The sequence below is a fragment of the Corvus hawaiiensis genome, chromosome 3 (assembly GCF_020740725.1).
Source record: "Corvus hawaiiensis isolate bCorHaw1 chromosome 3, bCorHaw1.pri.cur, whole genome shotgun sequence".
Taxonomy (NCBI): domain Eukaryota; kingdom Metazoa; phylum Chordata; class Aves; order Passeriformes; family Corvidae; genus Corvus; species Corvus hawaiiensis.
This window is the reverse complement of record NC_063215.1, coordinates 73,189,857-73,211,183: the sequence shown is the minus strand read 5'-3', so window position 1 is coordinate 73,211,183 and position 21,327 is coordinate 73,189,857. Positions and strand designations below refer to the sequence as shown.

Genomic DNA, 21,327 nt, shown 5'->3' with positions numbered 1-21,327 from the left:
CCAACTGTCTTTCAAAGGAAAGCAGAGACGCTTCGTTTCTTTGAACAGATAATCCACTAAGGCACTGCACGGAACTCACGAGAAGAACAGTTGTTTATTGTGTGCTAGAGAACAGAGGATGACACCGGAAAGAAATCACGTGCAGAAAAGCACATCAGGCAACTGATATTTCCAAATATCTATTGCGACCGAGAGGCCAGAGCAGCCCTGGCGGGCCCAGGATGGGGGGAACCCCAGGGACAGGACGATGCGCGAGCCGCAGCCAGTCCGTGCCGAGCCGGCGGGGCGGGCCAGCGCCACGCGGGGCGGGACACGCGTCCTGCCCGCCAATCGCGCCGGGGCCCGGCCGCGCCCCGGGAAAGCGCCGGGATCGCTTCCGGAGCGCGACCTTGGCGGGCGGGTGGGTGAGTGAGTGCGGGGCCGTGCGGGGCTCTGCCCCCGGCGCCTTCCCCCGGAGCCTCGGGACCGCGGGCAGGGCGGCGCCGGGGCCCCCCATGGCAGCGGGGCGGGAGCGCTCGGACAGCGGCCGTGTGTTGTGTTCAGGGCCGCAGCCGGGATGGCGGCGCCGACGATGGAGGAGAGGAAGGCGTGCTGGGGGGCCCGAGACGAGTTCTGGCAGTGCCTGGACAGCCACGGGGATGACGCCGCCAAGTGCGAGAAGCTGCGCCGGGCCTTCGAGTCGCGCTGCCCGCAGCAGTGGGTGAGCACCGTGCGCGCATCCCTGTCAGCGGCGGCGGGATGCAGCTGCTGCCTGGGATGGCAGCTCCAGCTTCCTGCAGTGCAGAGCCCGGGCAGCCCGAAGCTTTCCGTAGAGAACCCTGCACCCGTGCCACGCGTAGCTTGGTTTGCACACTTCTGGCTGGACAGGGAAGGACAGAGCCTGAGCGCACCCCTGCCTGGCCCGGGAACTAAGAATAGCAGTGTTAAGGGTATAGTACAAAGGGAAAGGAAAATACGGTCTCGCACTTCCAGATAAACACACAGGGTTATTGTTTAATTTAAGAAAAAAGTTTTAGAAGATACTTGAAAGCTTGTTGTTAGAAGTACCCAGAAATTCCTGTTACTAAGAAGCAAGGCCAGTACAGAAGGGAGCTGCCACACAGGTCTTGCGGTTGTACAGCATTTTAAGACTGACATCTGATACCTGGTGCATAAAAATACCTTTTTTTCATGCAGTGTAATTTCACAGAAAGCCACCTGCCTGCATGTAACCCATTCATGTTGTTTTTTAGTTTCCTGAGCACAAGCTGTGTTTTTTAATAGGCACTGCCCTTTAGTAAGGGTAGCTGAGGGGCTGTACCATTCCTGTTGCAGGTGGTAGACTGAAGTAGTTAAAAAAGCCCAAGTACCTTCACAGCTGCTGCACTGACTTACACTTTGTGCAGTGCAGTTCTGCTGTTTGTCATCTCTAGGGAGGATGGTCTCACTTGCAGTGCTTTGCACCGTGCACATCAATGAATTCAGACAGTGACTTCAGAGGTTACAGAGGCTGTGATACCACAGAAAGGCTGCTGGACTTATCTTTGCATCACACGTAATTTTTGTTTGTAGCAGTGAAGAAAGCAACAGACTGCTTCTACAATGTCTTCATGAAGTAACAGGGTGGTGAACTTAAAGAAACTAAAGTTCACTGGCAAAATGGTAAAAAAACCCCCAAAAACTAAACGCCACTTTTTAGTCTTCAACAGAAGAAACTCCTAACTAGTGTATTAAAAATCCTCCTTTTCAGTGATCAAAGACTGTTTACACAAAGCCCCCTGCTCTTGCTAGTTTCTTCTAAGGAACATCTTTTCTCTTTTTAAACAGGTTAAACACTTTGACAAAAGAAGAGACTTTTTAAAATATAAAAAAAAGCTTGAAACAGAAGGCTATCATCCTCCAGAAGCTGCTGGAAAGTCATAGGAAGTCTGCTTTCAAAATAAATCAAGTGAAAGTAACTACAGAAGGAAGAAGCCAGAGAAAGCAACAGAAGCTGCTTGAGTGCAAGAACTGGTAATGTGGCTGTCTCCCTGAAATGCAGACCGCTCTTCTTGTTGCCAGGTCTCACGTGTCTGCTGAAAAAAAAAAGTCGTGGACAGCTTTTTGATGAGTTCAAGTCAAAGAAATACGGTGCAGGGGTATTCACAGATTGAAGGGTTTGAATGTATAATTGGAAAAATTGTTTCACAGGAATAAATGACTATTTAATACTGCAATGTACATATTCTAAAGAGAAAATGAAATTGTTTTTCAGTAAGTGAACCAGCTTTTTCCTAAAATAAAAAATTCCATTCCAACTTGCCTTTCTTGTCAAAAGCAGTGGGTTATATAATATAATTTGTATTTGTCATTTACCAAGTATTTCAAAGTATTTGAAAATACAGTTTAAGTCAGACGCTAATTTATGTAACAGTGGTCACTAGAAGACCTAAAGCATCCCGTGCATATGATATGTAATTTATGTTTCGAGTATGCTCTTTTTTTTATAAGCAACAGGGATTTTTACATTGGTGATAGGTTTTCAGTCAGTATCTCTGCTAGAAGTATGTCTAGTTATTTCTCACAATTCTCCCATTATGGCCTTTTGTAGAATTGGATTACCTTAGTGATGGAGCTTTATTGAAAGGTACAGACTGTTTACAGCAGGACTAATAAATGTGACTGTAGAAGGCATTTAAACAAGAAGCAGCATTAAATGTAATTATGTGACATTCCCTTCCAAAAATTATATAATCTAGTATATCTAGGTGCTAGAATAATTTAATACTATGGCTAAAGGCACAACTTCAATTTCAAGCACAGTCATCACAATTGAAGTAACTTTGACTTTGGGATTGTTCACAGTACTGTGCTGATGTTCAAATAGCAGAAAAACACATGCACACCACATGCAATATAAATAATATTTATTTCCAATGCAACAATTTAAGGAGGTAAAGTATTAAGGCATTTAAAAGTCACTCAGAACACTACAGAGAACAGAACATGCAGAAGTTAAGAATCCTCGTTCACCCTGAGTTTGTATCTCATCTATTCAGGATTTCACGCTGTAGCACCTAGGAAGCCATCAGCTGTACAATAAGGCACGAGACTCTGGGCAGTTATTGTTTTTGCTTGATCACTTGTTGCCTTGTGTACTCCCAGATCAGCAGAGCTCCGCTCACATGAACATTGAGTGACCGAATGATGCCCTGCTGAGGAATTTCCACACAGACATCCAGGTGGTGAATCAGGTTGGCTGGGATTCCTTCGTGTTCATTTCTAGTAAAGAAGAAACAGTAACTTGTATCTGAGAGAGGACATGTGTGTTCCAGAAAGCAAAAAAATACAAATGGCACAAAAGGATCCAAACATCTTTTGACAAATGGTGCAAAACTGGGTAACTGATGACAAGAAATGAATTTTTTAAAAACAGTAAGACATTACAAAGAAAACATGGGGAGAGCTGATTTAAGTTTTGGTGTTAAAAAAACTCCTGGAAGACTGAATTTTCAGCTCACTGGTCCAGCAACAGCTGAGCACTCAGCATAAAGACTCTCTGCTTTTGTTTTTAAACTCCATATATAGCAAAATGACCATGGTATGAGCTGCTGGCACAACAGGAAAGCTCAACTGCCCACTTTACATTCAGGTCTCAGCATGAAGGAATGTCAAAACTAAGCACACCAGAGGATACCAAAGTTTACTGGCAGTTAAAACTATTGTTTGTAATTAAAGAGAACAAAGTGATTATGAGCACTCAATTTTGAAGACAAGCTACATATAAAGAAGTTGGAAAAAAACTTTGTTCTAAGAGGATAGCCAGGCCCTCCCTCCTGGTTTCACTCAGTGGCCCTGCAATTCCAGAAGCTTTCTGGTTTGTATGTGCTTTACTGTAGATTTAAGTAGCCTCCCCTTTGTATCACATTTGAGGCTTGTCTGTTTATAGAAACTGATTACTGCTCTTCTCCAGCGTTGTCCCATGCTCTGCTTGTACTGCAAAAACTTGCTACTTCATCTTGTGCCTCATCTTAACTTTTAAATCATCTCCCAGCTATGCAGACTCAGTCTGCTCCAGCCCCCCCCCACCAAGTTCAGCAGGGCAAACGCAGCCTCCTCCTCGCTGAGCTCACCACAGCCCACACATACAGGGCCCCATGTAACCAAACTGAACAGATGATATCTCTAGCACTCCCAGAAAAATACAACCCATGCTGCTGCTACCTTCACCCATTATTAAAAGGAGTTACAGTGTAGGGATAGGTTATTATGGATAGGAAGGCTCATTCAGTATATATCAATACCTCCTGGTCCTTAGCACACAAAGACAAGCTCTGCTCTTTCCATAGTCATTTCCCATTCTAACATCACCTTTACCAGTGTCACTTGGTTTTCATATGACCAAACTGACTAGAGAAAGGGATGGACTGCAAGAGGCAGATCTACAAAACTGTGTGTGCTCTTACCCCAGCAATAATAGTGATTTCTCTGGGAAGCAATATTCTGTAAGATCAAAACTTTTAGCTGTCTGCTCCACACCAATAATAGTGTAGCCTTCTGTTTTCTTCTGCTGTAAATAATCAACAAGCTGAGATGGTTTCACCTGTCCATTAAAAGTAGAGAGAAATAGAAAAATACTTAAGTATCACTTTTTGTAAACTTCTGAAGTTACTCTAAAAAAAAAAACCAATTTACTTGGACACTTTTTAAGATTAATGACTTTTATCCCCGAAGACTCTCTCCATGTACATAGCTTAACATTTTAAAAGCTCTTCAGCAGTAGCACAAAAGGTTAAGTAATGCCACAAAATACCCCCACCAATACAATGAAGAAAGGCCTTTTCCAGGCTTTTGATAGCTACAAGCCTTACATCTGAATGTGAAAGAATCATTCTTGCATAGGGACAAGGTGCATAATTGTTATTTAACCTGAAATTCCTTCCCAATACCACAGAACAGGCAGTACTGAAACTGCACTGCCACTTGTGATAGCTCAAAGTGAAGAATTTCTTAGTTCTCTGCATCCTACTCTCTAAACTGCTAATTTGTATTAAAATGCCAATTTCTTCATGCAACAGCAGCTCTACCATCAGTACACTTCTGCACAGAGATTAGGCACGACAACTTGTGTCCATCAGCATTCTGTTTTAGGCAAAACACACTACAGCTATCTTGTTCTGAAAATAGGCTGAAAATGAACACAATGGGGTTTGCATGGAATGAAAAATTTACACTGGATGTTTCAGATCACTTAAAGCTGACCTTGAAAAAGTGATTTGTTATAAAATATCACAGAAATATTTTCTACCGAACACTACACATACAGGTTGATAACCTCATTTTGGTAAGTGGTAATAAGTTCTAAAAGCTTGGCAAAAGTAAACTTCAGGCAAACTCGAAGATTACCCCTATGAAAGTTACCAAAAGCAGTGGACCAAGCAAGAAAAATGAAGTGTTGTCCAACTTTTATAAACATCAAATTCAAACTCACCGCTACTAAGATGTAACAATGACAGTTCACATAAGCAGTTTATCACAGCAGTAAGAAATTGCAAGTATTTTCTAAATTCTTTTTTGTAAGGTTGACCCAAAACATACAAGATTAAGTGTCAGAGATAACAGCAGGAGCTTCCATTAAACAAAATGGTATTTTTTCAATATAAAAAATGTAAGAAACTGAACTATGCATGTGACAAACTGAAGATGCTGAGTACACTTTTTAGCTATCAAAATGTTTCCGTTCACCTCAACAAGGGGGAGCCACTGCTCTGCAGAAACACTCAGATGCTGAAACTGCTTATCCTGTATATAATGAAGACTGCCAATAACTAGTGCAGATGCCCCAAATATTTCACTTGTACGACACAAACCTACAAAAACAAGAAATAAAGTGATTTTTGTGTAGAAAATCAACACCAAGGCAGAACACAAAGTGAAAATTACAAAGAATGTGAAAGAGAAATGGCTACTTTAGTTATCTACTTTTAATTAGTTTCAGGTCTTCCAAGCCACACCTTGTTCCATATAAATTACAGGAAAAAAATGTTCTGTAACTCAGCAGAAAGACAGAAATTAGAAAAGCACTGTGTCTGACAACATGCTTTTACAATACTAATTACACAAAGTAAGGGGTTAAGTGTCCAAGCCTTAGCAAGGATAGGTGATTAGACACATCCACACACAAGCTTAAGCTTTAAATCCAGTACCTGTTAAATGAAAGGCTCGAGAGGATGACACATAACAGCATTACAATGCAGACAGCCCCAGCTTGCGGGCTTTTCATTACTCACTGCAGCTATTTAAACTGCTAACAACATTGAACACCATGGCAATAATGAATTTGCAGAATTTATTATGTCACAGCTGACACATTGTGAAGACAATCTTAATCAGGAAATGGGGCTCTGCTGTCCAACAGACATGAGAATCTAGCTGGTTTACAAGATTTGGTTTCATCATTACAGAAAAAAAATGAAAAAGCAAATCATTTCTTCTAACCGCATACACAGTTGAAAAATTCAACTGTAGCAAATATAAAATCAGCAAGAAACTGAGCATGATTTACAGCCAAATTCTACTTAATTAATGCATGCCATGTGAAAGTATTTATTTTTTTTCCTTAAAATGTAACTGTAGAAGGCCCCTTTCTCTGAAGTAGGTAGTATTTTCTTTGGCTTCCAGTTTTTTTCAGGATAATGATCTATTCTTCTGAGCTGTACTTAAGTAACATTCTAATTATCAACATAAACTGAAATTAACTTCCATTATCTAAGTGTGCACCAAGGTGTAAAATAAAAGTTTGAAAATGTGCAATCAACCTTACCTCCTAAATTGGTAGGTTTATCAATAAGTGAAGCCACCACAATCAATCTGCTGTTTGATTTGCCAAGTTTAGCAGCACGATCCTGAAATGCCGTTTCCAAGTCTAAACTAGGAGTACTGTTCTTCCAGGGTATAATCTTTTTCTGAACATCAGTCCACTCTGGCTGGCTGTCTGCTTCAGCTGAATGTGAACCTATAACAACAAACTGTATTATTCATATGGGTATGCAAGGGGGAGTGAAACTAGTGCTTCAATAAAGAAGATAATCCAAATGGTAATACTGGAGATACCATTCATCATCCACTATTATTTTATGGTGCATGTTCTACTCACATAGATATAAGTTTACTTCAGCTGAAAACCAGAGGTCAGATTGAACAGATGTACACAGCTACTCCATACAAGTAATTAACAAACATAGACTGGCTGTATTTTACCCATGTCTTGCTGAGACCAGTCACTTGGTTTCAGATCACGAAGTTCCCTTCGGGAATGGTACCCCTGAAATGCTGGTGGCAAGGGAATGTCAGTGAATCTGTCAAATTTAGAGAGGGAGATCCATTCATCTTCAGCGAGTTCCGAAAGGCGGGGAAGAGTATAAAATATCGTCTGCAATGCAATGCAACACAGAGTTATCAGCAGAGCAGCACTAGAGCAAGCAAAACCAGATAATTAATCCCTGGTAGTTTAACTGAACTAGTCTATTATCTAGCCTCCTATGCTTTTCATACTTGTTTTTCTGGGTACTTGATACAGCTTACCAGTATGTCTCTCAATATTCACAACTTTACTTATAGTGCTATCCAAAACTTCCGTAAATCTAGTCTCATTCTCTCTGTAATTAAACTTTTCCTGAGGATCTGCACTGATTACGATTCTGAACTTCTAGAGTATCAAAGAATTAACACTATGCCTCTCAGCACAATCTAGTGAAAATCTCGTAAGTGTAACACTAAAGAGTTTTCAAATATCCTTACAAATTTCTAGTAAAGGATGCAGATTGATTTAAAGTCAAAAGGAAAATAGTTGAAAGCATTAAAATCTAGTGGTAAAATCCAACTCAGCACAACCAACACAGCTAGCTAACCGTGATTTTTCAAGGAGGAAAAAACATGCATCCCAAGGGAAAGACTGAGTAAGTCAAAGAGTTTAAAACCCAGACTTTTTGTTTATCCCAATGCACCCTTCAAGACAAAGGTGAAGATGCACCCTGAATACATTTAAATGCTTCATAAATATTAGTCTTGCTTTGCTCTTTTTTTTCCTCCTGTTCAGGACTTTTACTCTCCACTATTTAGCATATTTCTGTTTATAAAAATACTTCATAGAGCATCAGTTAAAAAAGTATTTCTTTTATCAAAGATGGCACTGTTTCTGCCAAAACATACACCCCATTCACACCCATGCTTATCTTGTATTTTGAGCTTAGTTCTCCTGTCTCTTATATTTATCTGCACCCTTATTTTTTACCTTCCTTCCTCAATGTTTATTCAGCTGTTAGTTATTTGAGCTATAGCATAAAGGATGGCTGAAAACGGTGCTCTGGAAGTGATGTATCTGTATCCCACTCACATCAGACAATCCAGTTAAGCAACCTCAAGTTACTTCTGAGAACAGATGCCTTAAAAGTCCTAATAAACTACCTCAATTAAGTAGATGGTCTTCTGTTATTAGAATGAACTTTCCCAGTCACAAATCCAAAACTGATTAACTCCCACAAATAGGCACATTCATCACACATACCTCTTCTTAGGTTTTTAACATAATATCAAGTAGAAAAACTAAGCTGCAATCTTAGTCTAAAACCCATCACAATCTGGGCAAAGTAATTTTTCGGGGTTTTAAATGAATAATAGTTGATAATTTCATCCCACATTAGAAGATACCAAAAGAGATGAAAAAATACAGTTGTGAAACTAGACAAATAGTGCAGTCTTGGACTTGCCTCTAGACTATAATCCTCAACTGGATGAAATGTTGCAAAGAAGAAGTGATCTTGGATTCGCTGCCAATTCCTTCTGGCGTTCCTGCAAGTGCAGAAAGTTATATAAGAGACATTAAAAAGGCAATGTGCTGGATTGAAAATTTCAATTGTCAGATTGGCATAAAGCAACCTAATTTATTTACTATATATTGTATAGGAAAGAAAGTACTTCAATAATTAAGTACAGGCCCATTTTTAAAAAACCAACAGCATTCAGGAAATGAGTTTTATTTACGCTTCAAGAAAGGCCCATAACACACTTTCAAATTCTGTTATCAAAAGGTGTGAGTTTGGCAAGAAGTATCCCATGGAAACTGGATACTAGCCCATGGTTCAATGCCAGCTTTTAGCTGTTAAAAAAAAAATAAAGTCAAGACTCCTCTTGTTGCTGCTTTTTTCTGTTTCATGTCTCCCCACACCAACTTCTTTTTAAACAGAGATAAAAAAAACCCCATAAAACCCCATAAAAATTATCAAGTGATATTTTAGAAAATGTAACTTGCTGCAAATGGCTCAGAAGAACAGTGTTAAGCTGTAAAAAATGTTACTAACCCTGTGCCGTGCATGTTTTCCACTTGTTGAAGGCTAGATTCAATAACTGGTGTCAGAGCTTCAAATTCCTCCACATGCAGCATTCTGCACATACCCCAGATTTTTTTAAGGGCGACTAACGCATAAAGTCGAACGCTGAAATTATGGTTGAAACACCACTGCAGAACAACTATGAGGGCTTTCTTCAAAGCTGGCTTCTAAAGAAACAAAGACAAAGAAGCTTCTTTTATGTCAAATCTGAATGCACCATTCAGAAGTTATGAGTGGCCCAAGAAAAAGTTCCTCAAAAGAAAGCCTTTTGGAAAGCAAAAGTCTTTGAACATGATAATCATTTCCTTCTTTCCATCTCCTTCGGACAAAACCTACAGCCCCACTTGTTTTTTGAAAATGCATTCATTTGCTTTAAAAATCATTATTCTGCCTACGAGGAAACCTCTACTTACTTCTGATTAAAAGAGCAGCAAGAAAAACAAACCCAGGTGCATCCACATGTTTAGTTAAAACTGGATTAGCTATTCTAGAAAATTTCACAGGTAATCAGGCTCTATGTATCCAGAACACCTGCTAGTTTTGCTAATTTTCCTGAGTCCAGTATTTTACAGAGGTGACAGGAAGAGTTAGTGTTTTGCATAACAAAGGATACCTTAGTAGGAAGTAAGTATTAAAGAGATCTTTAAACCATTTTGGCAGTCTATTTTCAATTCCGATCTCTATATGCACTGAAAGTGAATAAAGAATGAACACTCTTAGAGAAATGTACCTTCTCTGAGGTATTCTGAAGAATGATGTCAAAGTGGGCCAACACTGATAAAAATGTGCAGATGCTTGTTTTAAGCTTTTCTTCATCCTAAAGTAAAAAAGAATTTAACAAGACATATGCATATTTAAAACATTTTTATACTTTATGTATTTCGCACCATGTTCTGCACATGCAATAATATTAACACCATTTAAAATCTACGTGTTTCCACAGCCAAATTTACTAAAATGCAAGGTTGATATTATTAGGATTTAATTTTTCCTAACATGCTGCTTGCTTTTTACTGACACTTCAATCAGAATGAAGTATACAGTGGTATAAATGAGCTAAAATTCAACCCAAGTTCACTGTATTCCCCCAGGAATGCAGAGGGTCAGCACCACTCCACAGCCTCTTGCCGGGGGCCCCGCTAACCAGAGCTCAATCCACGGCTCGCACTGCAGCTGCACACCGAGCCACCTGCACTACATGTATTCCTCAACACCAGGAGAGCCTCTGAAAACAGTCTGTACTCCTTTGTCATAAATCTACGTGTATTCTGCTTGCTCTGATGGTTTGAATGGCCCCACTGTGATTTAGTACATTTGGTATCAGCATGAGATCACTTTGATCCAACAGATTATCATCTACTAAAATGACAGCAATTCCAACAGCCTGAGCTTTTGGAAGGAACTCTGAAACAGTCAGCTCTCCTCAGTCAACCCTTTCACTTTTGGGTATCATCACTCAAACCCTGCTTCAGGTTTAAAATCTCATTACAGAACTCCACTGTGAGAGAATTCCACATTAAAAGCTCCAAATTGAATAAGTATTATGCAAGTCATGTTCTCACTGACACAGAGGATGTGACAAAAAAGACAAAGGTAGGCTGTGGAAACCACAAGTAACTCAGACCTTCAGACTCAGGATCTAGGGCATCCATGTGGTCCTGATGGCTCTTACATTGGACTACTCTGACTCATTATGCCAGCTCTACTCTGCCCAGAATAATACATCAAAAAAGGAAGTCTCTCAACAGGAGGAATTCACTTGGGCCATTTTTACGTCACAAATTTCTAAATGTCTCAGGTTATTGCTCAGACTCACTTCCAAGCTAAGCTGAACTATTCAACAGCCCACTGCTTTTAAAGGAAGATTGGAATACACAGAAAGCAAGGTATGGGAAGACAAACTGTACCCTCTTGGTTCAAATTACTCTTCAAGTGAATGACAAAGGTCTTACTTACATAGCAAAAGCAATCCCAGAATTTATCAAGGAATTGGGGATATTTATGTAGACTCAAGATAATAATCCACTCTATGAAGTATTTCACAGATGCCTGATTATTACTGAATCCAGCCTGAAAAACTCTGTCAAGAGCTCCACACAAAAAATTCTGAGAAAACAAAATCAGGCAATCCTTTAGTATATTGTTAAGAGTTATTTCCATAGAGAAAAAAAACCCATAACATTCTCACCTTTATCATACTACCAGATATATATTTTAATATGCAAATTAAAACATTTTAGAACCATCTAATTTCTTTATTGTACTTTTCAAATATTTTCTTATGAAGCAGCATTTGATGAAAGTAACACTTGTCAGTTTCTTGACTGTTCATAAAGTAGCAACATTTTTACTAAATGAAAAGTTTTCAATCAGCTAGTCAGTACAAACTTTTAGCTAGCTTTAACAGGAACAATCCGGCCTCCTAAAATTCACAAATGTAAGAATCAGTTTCCAGTGTCCTCTAGAAATGCATCATAAATCCATGACTTCAGACTGAAAGAATGAAAGTACACAGAACTTATACTACATAAAACTTCCACATCAGCCACAGGTTACGTGCCTTTTATACCCTGCTGTAATTTAATATATGCAGCTTGCATGACACCAAATTAGGTCTTGAAAGTAGGTACATATTTATTTATTTGCAAATTAATAGTGAAGAGCAATACCTGGTTAAGCTTTGGGAGAAGAACTAAGAGTGTCTGCCATACCCGGTTTTTAACTCTATGCTGTAAAGAGTTGGCATAATATCGTGTTCTAGATCTGGATACAAGTTCATCCTGAAAGAAAATTAGATTTATTGCCCGTTCTTCCTTTAAATTTGAATACATGTAAATACACTTTTCGGTACTAAGAAAACAGCATCTACTGCACAGCTAGGATCAGCACTGAACATAAGTGTAGGAAAATATATTAACTTATTAAGAATTAAATTCTGAAGCTTATCATTAAATAATAAAGTAAGCAAATACCTTCTAAAGCTCCCTTTTTTCGCTTGGTCAATCTCACAACACAAATATTAATCATTCTTCTGCAGTTCTTAATTGAGAGGATTGAGGGACCTACCCACTCCTTGTTCTTCAGACAAAAGCAGAATTCAATAGTACCAGAATGTATGGATGATGTTCTAATAGCAGCCGCAGTAAGTTACCACTGACTTTAGACTCCTGCCAATGCAGAAGCAGCTATGATATAAATGAAAACCGGACCCCCACCTTCTCCATGATTTCTATCTATAAAGGTATTCTAAGGAGACAGCGGCTCTCTCAATTTAAGAGGCAGTCTGCAATTGTTAAAATCAAATGCAGCACTTCAGAATGCAGCCCAATGGAAGACTCTTAATGGAACAATGGTTACAATTTGGATAATGTTCCAGGAAGTCAAAATATCCACTAAAAACAGAGAAATAAAACCAAAAGGCAATTTTTACTATTTTGGTTTGACCAAATTAACTTCTGTCTCCTAACAAAGAGAAGTGTATTACTTGGGAGATCTAGAGAGGCTAAACAAACAACCATAAAAGCATCCTGTCAACTGTAATTATTTCGCATTTTACTGATGGTACTAACACTACATTTCTATACCAAGAGAAATGAATTTTACTTTATCAAGTAGCTTGATGAAAATGTCTTCCATAAACGCCTTATGCAAGATGTTTGATGCGTCCACCAAGCAGAGAAATTTAACAGCACAAACACGAACGTAGTGATCATCTCGATTTGTACTGTAAAATATTAATAAAAATAAAAATCAAATGCTACTTGTTTAGACATAAAGATAATTCCTAAATTATAAAAAAGCACCACACATCATCTTGAACATACAGCCATCAAGTTGTCTGCAGTGAGACAACATCAAATATCCAGAACCAGAATTTTAAAATCTGTAATTGGTGATCAAAACTAGTGAGTTCACAACCTGACCCTGAGTCTACCTAGAGTTCTTTAGTAACATCTAGGTGTTTAAAAAAATTTTCTATAGAAAAATCTGTATCAAAAAGTTTTTGAAATGTTGTGCCTGTAAACTGTAATCTTTTAACAACTAATTCACGCTCACAGTTTGGTCAAATATTCTAGTCCGAAACAACACTTTATTCCTATCAGTTAATTACAGACATCTAGAATAACTTATGGCAAGAGTAAAATTAATGACATTATAGATTGTGACAGCTGCAGACTGTCACAACAAGATATATGATTACCAAAAAGCTCTTGGCAGAAAACACCGGAGTAGTGAACTTTTGTGTCATACATGAAATCCCTATTTGTGCTTGGTCTTTGCATATTAAGTGCTTTAATTAATTAATTTTGAGTTAAATATTTTTAAATTGAATGTTAAAATTAACCCATCAGCCCAGGTACAAAAATCAAGTTCCATTATCAGTGTTTTCAATTGTTCAAAGTAATTTATTAAGAGAGTTGCACCCTTCCCAGTTAAAAATTCCCCAGTTAAAAATCACCAACTTGCTCCCTTTTCAAACTTCAAACCACCTGTACACCATAAGAGTTACCTTTCCTGTGTTTACTGTATACTTTTACAAGTGTTCTAAGATGTGCTGGATGTATTTTAATACTTTTTTTAGGTGTTTTTACTTGCACTTTGGTTCCAAGGCTAACTCCAAAAACCCCAGTTCTAACAGCCAGCAGCTATTTTTAGCCCCATCGCCGTTACCCTGCAGGCAAGCTCCGTGGCAACCTGAATTTTAATGAAGGCATTTCAGCTCCCTTATCTCAACTGATACCACCCCTCTGACAACGATGAGCCTTTGGTGGATGGAGATGATCTGTCAAAGGGAAAGCACCAATCACTTTAAACTGAAGGGGCGGGCCGTGGGCGGAGCAAAGGCACTATAAAACAACGAGACAGAGAGACGCTCTCTGCAGGGTAGCTGTGGTGGACATGAGTGCTGGGCATTAAAAGCCTTACTCCTATTAAGGAGCCTTTAATAATTTTTTTTCCTGACTTTTGGACCAGCTAAAAGCCAGCCCAGCACTGCAAGTCCTTTTTCTCTACCTGAGGTCCAGTGCTATCTCAGCCAGAAGATCTCAAATCCCTGCGCTCCTGGCGCATACCATCTACCGAGCCATAGGATCCCAAATTTTTGTATTTTTCTAATTTCTGAAATTTTTCCATTTTTCTGTTCTCAATAAATTATTTTAATTTTTTTTTAACTAAGAGTTGTCTCATTTCTCACATTTTGCAGTAGAATTTTTTTAAAGCTCAGGTTTTATAAACTACTAACTCTTCTGAAAGCAAGGTGACAGAACTTTTTCTCTGACTTTCTTCCACTGAGTAAAGATGGGAGTGAAACTAGAAAAAAATTCAACAATCCAGTAGCTAACATCCCTGTTTCAAAAGCTGGAGGCAGAGCCTATTGGCAGTAAACACACGAAAAGGGCCTGCAACCAAAGTTAAAAAACCAAGCTCAAAATCTGGCTCCATTAAAATTTGAGTTTCCTAACTGTCTTGCTTACAATGATAAGACATATATTAGCTCAGCATCCTAAAAAGTATTACTTTTATGAGGTGAGACAATGAGGAAGTAGTTATTTCAGCCATAATCAGATTAGCAAGTGGGATATATTTTCCTGAAAATACTTAGCATTTTTCTACCTTTTGTATTTGAATTATGAATATAATGTGATGTACAACCCTTTTACCAGTATTTTAAAAAGATTATGAATACATTCTCTGTGCGTCCCTTCCTACTACTCATGATATTCCACGATTGTAAGATAAACAGCTGAGTTCAAAACCAGCATCCTTCCTATCAGAGCACCAATCAAGACAAAGAGACAATTTACACCAAATACTCTAAGATGCATCCTCAAAAGTATTACCTTTCTGTAACAACATTTGCTGCACATTTTTCTCCAAGATTTTCTATGAAGGCATGCACATCCTGAATGAGTCTTCAGAAATGAAAGAAGACAAAGAAAAATTAACAGAATAACATACAAAACCTTTCAATAGTTATCTCAAAGTTTAAAAGGAAAAAAAGCACACGAGACTGTAAAACATGAATCATAAAGATTTTTTTATATACCTTTGATCTCTCCTAAACACAGTTCCAAAGACACAAGCCTCAGTGATAAGTTCACTATAATTTCCAGCATTTAAGAAAGCATTTGTCAAGGCACTTCTCTCATCAACAGTGGGAAATATCCAAGACTGACAACAATGACTAAGGACTACATTGAAGACTCCAGTCTTTGTAGTGGACAGATCTATGAGCTTGAAAATTATCTGAAAATAAGAAATAAAATATTCAAAATCTAGTTTTCAGAAGTGCCAGATCTATTAGAATAAAATTGCAGTGGTATCTATTTTAATAGGTCTCATGGTCTTTTGCATCCTATCTCTGCTCAGGTTAATGCTGTCTTCAATCTATTTAGAATTCCCTGATTGTAAGAGCAGGTGAACAGGCAGCAACTGGCCCAGTATATGCTTATGTTAACAAAAACCAGAACTGATCTTTGCTTAAAAATCTTAACACCAGCTGCTTTAAACAAATCTCCTGGTTAGTGGAACAAATGAACCAGGGCTTACTTCATGAGCACAAACCTCATGTTTTAATCCCTCCTTACCACTTCAGAAAAAAAAAAAAAATTAAGCAAAATTTCTTACATAAGTAGCCCTATCACTAGTTGTCTTCTTTAAGGAGGATTACATTCATGTCAAAGTTCCTATTTAAGTTACAGTGCAAAAGTGTCTTTGTACCATTTATTTTTTGGTTTTGAGGAGGGCATATTTAAGGTATTTGAAACTGCTATCTAAAGCTTCCCCAAAAAGAAGAAAAATAAAACAAGAAAAATGGCCCCAAAATTCTTCTTCCCCTTCCTGAGGGTAAGAGCAAGAGTAAATTTCACTTCCAAAGTAAATTTTTTTTCTAAGAATTTGCAAGCATTTGGGAGAGGGCAGGGAGATTCAGAATGAACAGGTAAGGCTTTCTAAGAATTCCTTTTTAGACATCAGTTCATCCATGACAATGGTTTTTCAGAAGGTGTAACAGCTCTTAAAGAACAAAGGTGCTTTTCTTCCCTACACTGAAATGACAGGTTTGATAATGTGACAATTCTTTGACAGCAATGCTGATTTTATAGAGAAAGTTGTTCTGAATTGCTAAGCATTGAAGCACCAAGAAGCTCATGAAGAACTTAAAACTGAAATAATGCAATGCAGTCTGAAGAAACGCTTGCTGGAAAGAAAGCTCTACACTAGAAGTATGTGGGGTTTTTACCGCGAATTCAAACCTATTTTCTAGTGCAAAGACAGGCATTGTAACTTTCCTAATAATTCCAAAATTGAACTATTGTTTCACCTGTAGGGAAGCAGCACAGCGTTTACTACACATTTCTCAATCCTGAAATTTTTTTCAGCTGTTTCACTAATATAGTAGAAGTTCAGCACACACGAAAGAAATTTAGGATATTTAAGTTCTAGCATAATTAACATATGAATAATCACGAAATAAAAAGAAGAGTGCAGCAGAAGAAATTAAGCTAAAGAACACAGTGCTCTGGGCACCTTCTGTGGAAGCCCTTCACAGTATTACCACAGCGATACTCCCTTTTTTGACTCAAAAATACCCCTTTATTCCACCCCTTCCAACTACTAAAAAGACAAGAGTACACTGTGGTAGACAATACTAAAATTATGCTTCTGTGACAAATCAACATCAGGCAGTTCAATTTTTTCTTCTCTTTAGCTACAACTACACAGCAGGTCAATGGCAACAGGGACTGCTGAGGGCTGGGATAAGAATATACGTAAGTAGGCACTTGCTTGGGAACTTTATCTTCATTTTCTTATGAAGGGGCAGAAGGTGGCTCGACCAGATGCCCTTTGTTGAGTATAGGAGACCTTCATTAGCTCCTTGATGCCTGCTGTCATGGTATGTCCCACTGCAGACAATGGGATAGCTGTCACATGGACTCAACACTCTCAACATTGGCAAAACACACCTTACATAATGCTTGAAATAATAATGCTGAAGATATAAGGCAGTAATTTTAAGAATTTAAACAAGTTCTAAGATCAAGAAAAATAAAATACTAACTATAGCTCATTAGTTACTACAACACTGAGCATACAATTAGCTGTTACAGATATTCATTAAAAGTAAAAGCTAACCGACTTCTACAACAGAAGAGGTAATTTACATCTTTACATATGTATCTTATTTTGGCTTGGGTCCACAGGGAGACTACAAATGCAAAGTGTTTAAAATAGAGAATGGTAACATTCATTTGAAGCAAGTTTAAAAAAAAAAAACAAAGAGAAAATAAATGGGACTACATTTTAAGGTAATTAAGGCTAATACGGATATAGCACAGCAGTTTTAAATAGCTGGGAAGTGTCTATTTTTCTGTATTTTATTACAAATAATTTTAGTGTGTCTGGGCTGAAAATGAATTTGAGACATTTGCTATTATGCTGTTATTACAGCTATGAGTGTGACACCAGGACAGAGCTACTTACGGTGACTTCAAAGCAAAACTGCAATCTCTCCTAGTGTGATTTGTGTGCTAAGTGCAAAGCCAGCACATGAGCTAGTAAGTCTAAGCAGACATATTTAGTGGTATATAATTCATAATGTACTACTGCCCTAGTTAAAGTCTTGCAGTCATTGTCGACTGTTCTGCACAAATATTTAATTGATGCTCAGAGGGGGAAAAAAAAACCAAGAAAAAAAACTCAAGAAAGATTATTTAGAAAATAAATAGTTAACAACTTTCCAATGTATAAAGCCAATATGAACCAACATCCCAGTACTGCATACAGTTTCCCGGACTTAAAATCAAAAAAAAAGAACACTACGACGTATGCAAGAACTCTTGGAGTTCTGGCAGCTGCATAAATCTTAAAAAAGAAGATTGTGTTTTTCTTCTCCTTAGCTCTGGAAGCAGCTCTGCCATGCAGTATTAAACTGAACTCTAAGGTGACTGTGGATTTTTTTCCTACATCCTGACCACCAGAGAAAAAGAAGCCTTTAAAGAAGCAGTAAAAATGGCTTATCAGTAACGGCTTATCGGTAATGGCTTATCTACAAAATTTTGAACTGTTCTAACTTTTCATCTAAGACAGCACTTTCATAAAGAGTAAACTATCAAAAAAAAGGCATCAGTTCCCCAGAATATTAATAGTTTGTGACAGTTCAGGTGTCAAATCCTAAATAAAATATTCAAGAAGAAGAGCATTATGTAAAAATAAAATAAAAGACAAAACCCACTAGTTTTACTGCATGCAGAACATACTGAACAATCTAAAAATCAAAGCAATAGTACTTTTCATTTTCTGTGCTACAAGAACAATATATTTTTTTAATCTTCAATCTAATTCTCAGGTGTTTTATCTTAACACTCTCAAACCTGGGCCTTTTCAGAAATGAAAAATTCACAACAATAGCTGAAGGGAAAATAAATACATTTTTACATCCACACAGAATTTATGTTCCCTTCTCAAAAAAAAAAAAAAGAATTCTTGAAACTGACCTCTTTTATTTTGGCATATGCTTGACCCTTTGCACTTGCAGCAACAGCTAGAACCTCAGTATCAAAGATGAACTGAGCAAATGCTTTTAGATTGGCCCAAAATATTAGCTGTGTGTTGCTCAAAGAGGATATAATTTTCCAAGCCAAATCAAATGCTTCTATGCAGAGAGACTCTGATGAGTCCAGAAGCTGTAAATAAAGAGATGAACAAAGTTACATTTGACAAAAAACACCCAAAAACCCTATTAATACTGCGCAGGTTTATCTTTTACCTTGGGAACAAGGACTTTCATGCAGTCGAACACAGGTAAAACTTGGTCTGAAGGAAGAATAGACAGGGCTTCCAATGCAGACTGTAGAGTTTTTTTTGACCTTTCAACTGTAGAAAATGACATTTCTGAAGTTTCTTCATAACCCTGAGGCAGTGTTGGAAATGAATTTAAAACAAAACGAAGGCAAATCCACTGGTCATGAATGTAGCGTGCAACGATTTTCCCCCATCCTTGAGATGTCGTTTCATCGCATAAGCTGTGAAAAAAACACTTTTCTTAAATAAACATTGTGTTAAGTTTATCCCACACATTCCCACTCCACCAGGAAGTGCTTAACTGTACAAACTCACTGTGCTACTTCAAGGTGCTAAGATTTATACAGTTCAAGGCAAGACTGGACAAGTACATGGAAAAGAAATCTGAAAATGAAGTGTTTTTTAAAAAGAGAAGAGTCAATTCTGGGCTCAGTCAGTCTCATTAGTCAAACACCTGTTAGAGTTTTCAGTGGAAACATCACTATATGCTGGTCATGGCTTTTTGTTACCCAAGTATTTGGGTTTTGGCTCTCTGGCTTGCTCTGGGTTTCCTTTCCCAACAATAAATAATTTCCATTTAAACTTGCTTTTGTACATGCCATGGCTTTCTGCAGTGTATAAATATTTAATCTGGCCTAAGGGTAAGCAGTGTTCAAAGCCAGCTCTGGCTTCATAGCGCTACGGGACTTGATGCCTTAAGAGGCCTACTAGACACAGAGACTAGACAGGAGTAAGGGAATAAAGGTAGGTATTTATTTGAAAGGCCTTCAAAGGTACCCCCTGGGGAGCCAGAGGCTATTCCCAAGATGGACCCCAAGATGGACAACAGGTCACAAGTTCTTCACACTTCTATAGGTTTGGTTCATTTGCATATCAGGGTTAATTCTCCAATTAAAGCTTCAGTTTAATGATATAATTTCCCCTCTGCTTGCCCCCCGTTAGAGGCTCTTTGGTTTATACTTTTTGGGCCTAGGACAGTCTAGGTGTCCTTGAAGAGCAGGCCCGGAGAGGCTTTGTTATGTCTACCTAGCATGAGAGAGCAGAAATCAACAGGCTGCAAGAAACTTCAGAGTTACACACTAAGCAGTACAGAATTTGAAAAATATAAAATTTACAGCCTAAGGCATCAGACTGAACAAAAGCAGCTTTGGTCTGATCAATTATGGCTTCTTTAATGTTCTAAAACCTGGATGTTAAGACAAAAGAGCAACTGAGTGAATAGTTCGTGTACATCTTTCCATCTTGGCCAAAAGCTGTCAAAGAACAGGAAAAGCCAACATCTTAACCACTGCTTCACATTAATCAAGTTTATTCTAAAAAATTACTGAAGCTTTAGCAGACATACCTATTTTTTTCTTCAACATGAGATGGCTTCTTTAATACTTCATTGAATTGAGAAAAGGAAATGAATTTCTTCAGAGCATCCACAGAAGGCAGAGATTCCAGGTGCACTTCCGGCTTCCCACCCATTATCTCACATACAGCTGCAAGTGAAGCCATGCTAGCTACTTTTCTGATTTGTTCCTTCATCTTTGGCTCCTAAAAAACCAAATCATACATGAACAAACACACACCAACTTCTTCTAATATGATTCAAATAACACACTAATACTTTAAATAATCCTCCTATTTGTATCACCACAGACATCATAAGGTAGCAACTCTGCATCCTTCTACTTCTCTGTTTTCTTTCCCTGTGCCTAACACAGCTTGGCTTGGCTGCGCCAGCATGATCACAAGCTACAAACACCGACAGAACCAAAAATCTTCCAAATTAGAGTCACTTATGCATTAAGTGCAGGCAGCTTGGCTGTAACAGAACACTCCTATCTTGCCAGGTAACAACAGTTCATACATACAGCAGGAGAGCAATTAGAAAAAAAGATGTAGGTCCAGTTAATCAGAAACCCAACAGCTGGAATTTGGAATACGACACACTGGCTGCTCCAAACACCCAAAAGATCACAACCATGCCATGGTTATTTTGTGTGATAAACGTATATATTCAAAGAGGCATGAAATAGAAAAGTCTCATTAAAAAGAAAACGCCAATAGGCATGTAATACCCGTATAATAAGAAAACTTTGATGTTATTTAAATATCTCCAAAAGTTACATTTGGCTGTCGAGAGCACAGAAAAACCTTTTCTCATCTGTAATTACTCAGCATTTTCTTCTTT

General features: G+C 38.2%; 2 protein-coding genes across 2 annotated transcripts in view; one reads left to right on the top strand and one right to left on the bottom strand.

Moving 5' to 3' along the window:
* Positions 1–310: 310 nt before the first annotated feature.
* LOC125322967 (cytochrome c oxidase assembly factor 6 homolog) lies at positions 311–2,281 on the top strand. The gene is made up of 3 exons (XM_048297439.1): positions 311–400; positions 544–700; positions 1,807–2,281. Exons 2-3 carry the CDS (start codon positions 557–559, stop codon positions 1,900–1,902), a joined length of 240 nt encoding a protein of 79 aa, XP_048153396.1. The 5' UTR covers positions 311–400; positions 544–556; the 3' UTR covers positions 1,903–2,281.
* A 587-nt stretch (positions 2,282–2,868) lies between these two features.
* TARBP1 (TAR (HIV-1) RNA binding protein 1) overlaps positions 2,869–21,327 on the bottom strand; it is a 35,035-nt gene continuing 16,576 nt past the window's right edge. The window contains exons 15-30 of the mRNA XM_048297438.1: positions 20,494–20,687; positions 19,114–19,369; positions 18,842–19,030; positions 15,394–15,593; positions 15,188–15,259; positions 12,951–13,071; positions 12,017–12,127; positions 11,304–11,453; positions 10,078–10,164; positions 9,318–9,514; positions 8,727–8,808; positions 7,219–7,390; positions 6,782–6,973; positions 5,704–5,828; positions 4,425–4,561; positions 2,869–3,240 (exon numbers count right to left, since the gene is read on the bottom strand). Of these exons, the coding sequence (XP_048153395.1) occupies positions 3,081–3,240; positions 4,425–4,561; positions 5,704–5,828; positions 6,782–6,973; positions 7,219–7,390; positions 8,727–8,808; positions 9,318–9,514; positions 10,078–10,164; positions 11,304–11,453; positions 12,017–12,127; positions 12,951–13,071; positions 15,188–15,259; positions 15,394–15,593; positions 18,842–19,030; positions 19,114–19,369; positions 20,494–20,687 (2,445 nt within the window). The 3' untranslated portion in view covers positions 2,869–3,080. The remainder of the gene's footprint in view (positions 3,241–4,424; positions 4,562–5,703; positions 5,829–6,781; positions 6,974–7,218; positions 7,391–8,726; positions 8,809–9,317; positions 9,515–10,077; positions 10,165–11,303; positions 11,454–12,016; positions 12,128–12,950; positions 13,072–15,187; positions 15,260–15,393; positions 15,594–18,841; positions 19,031–19,113; positions 19,370–20,493; positions 20,688–21,327) is intronic.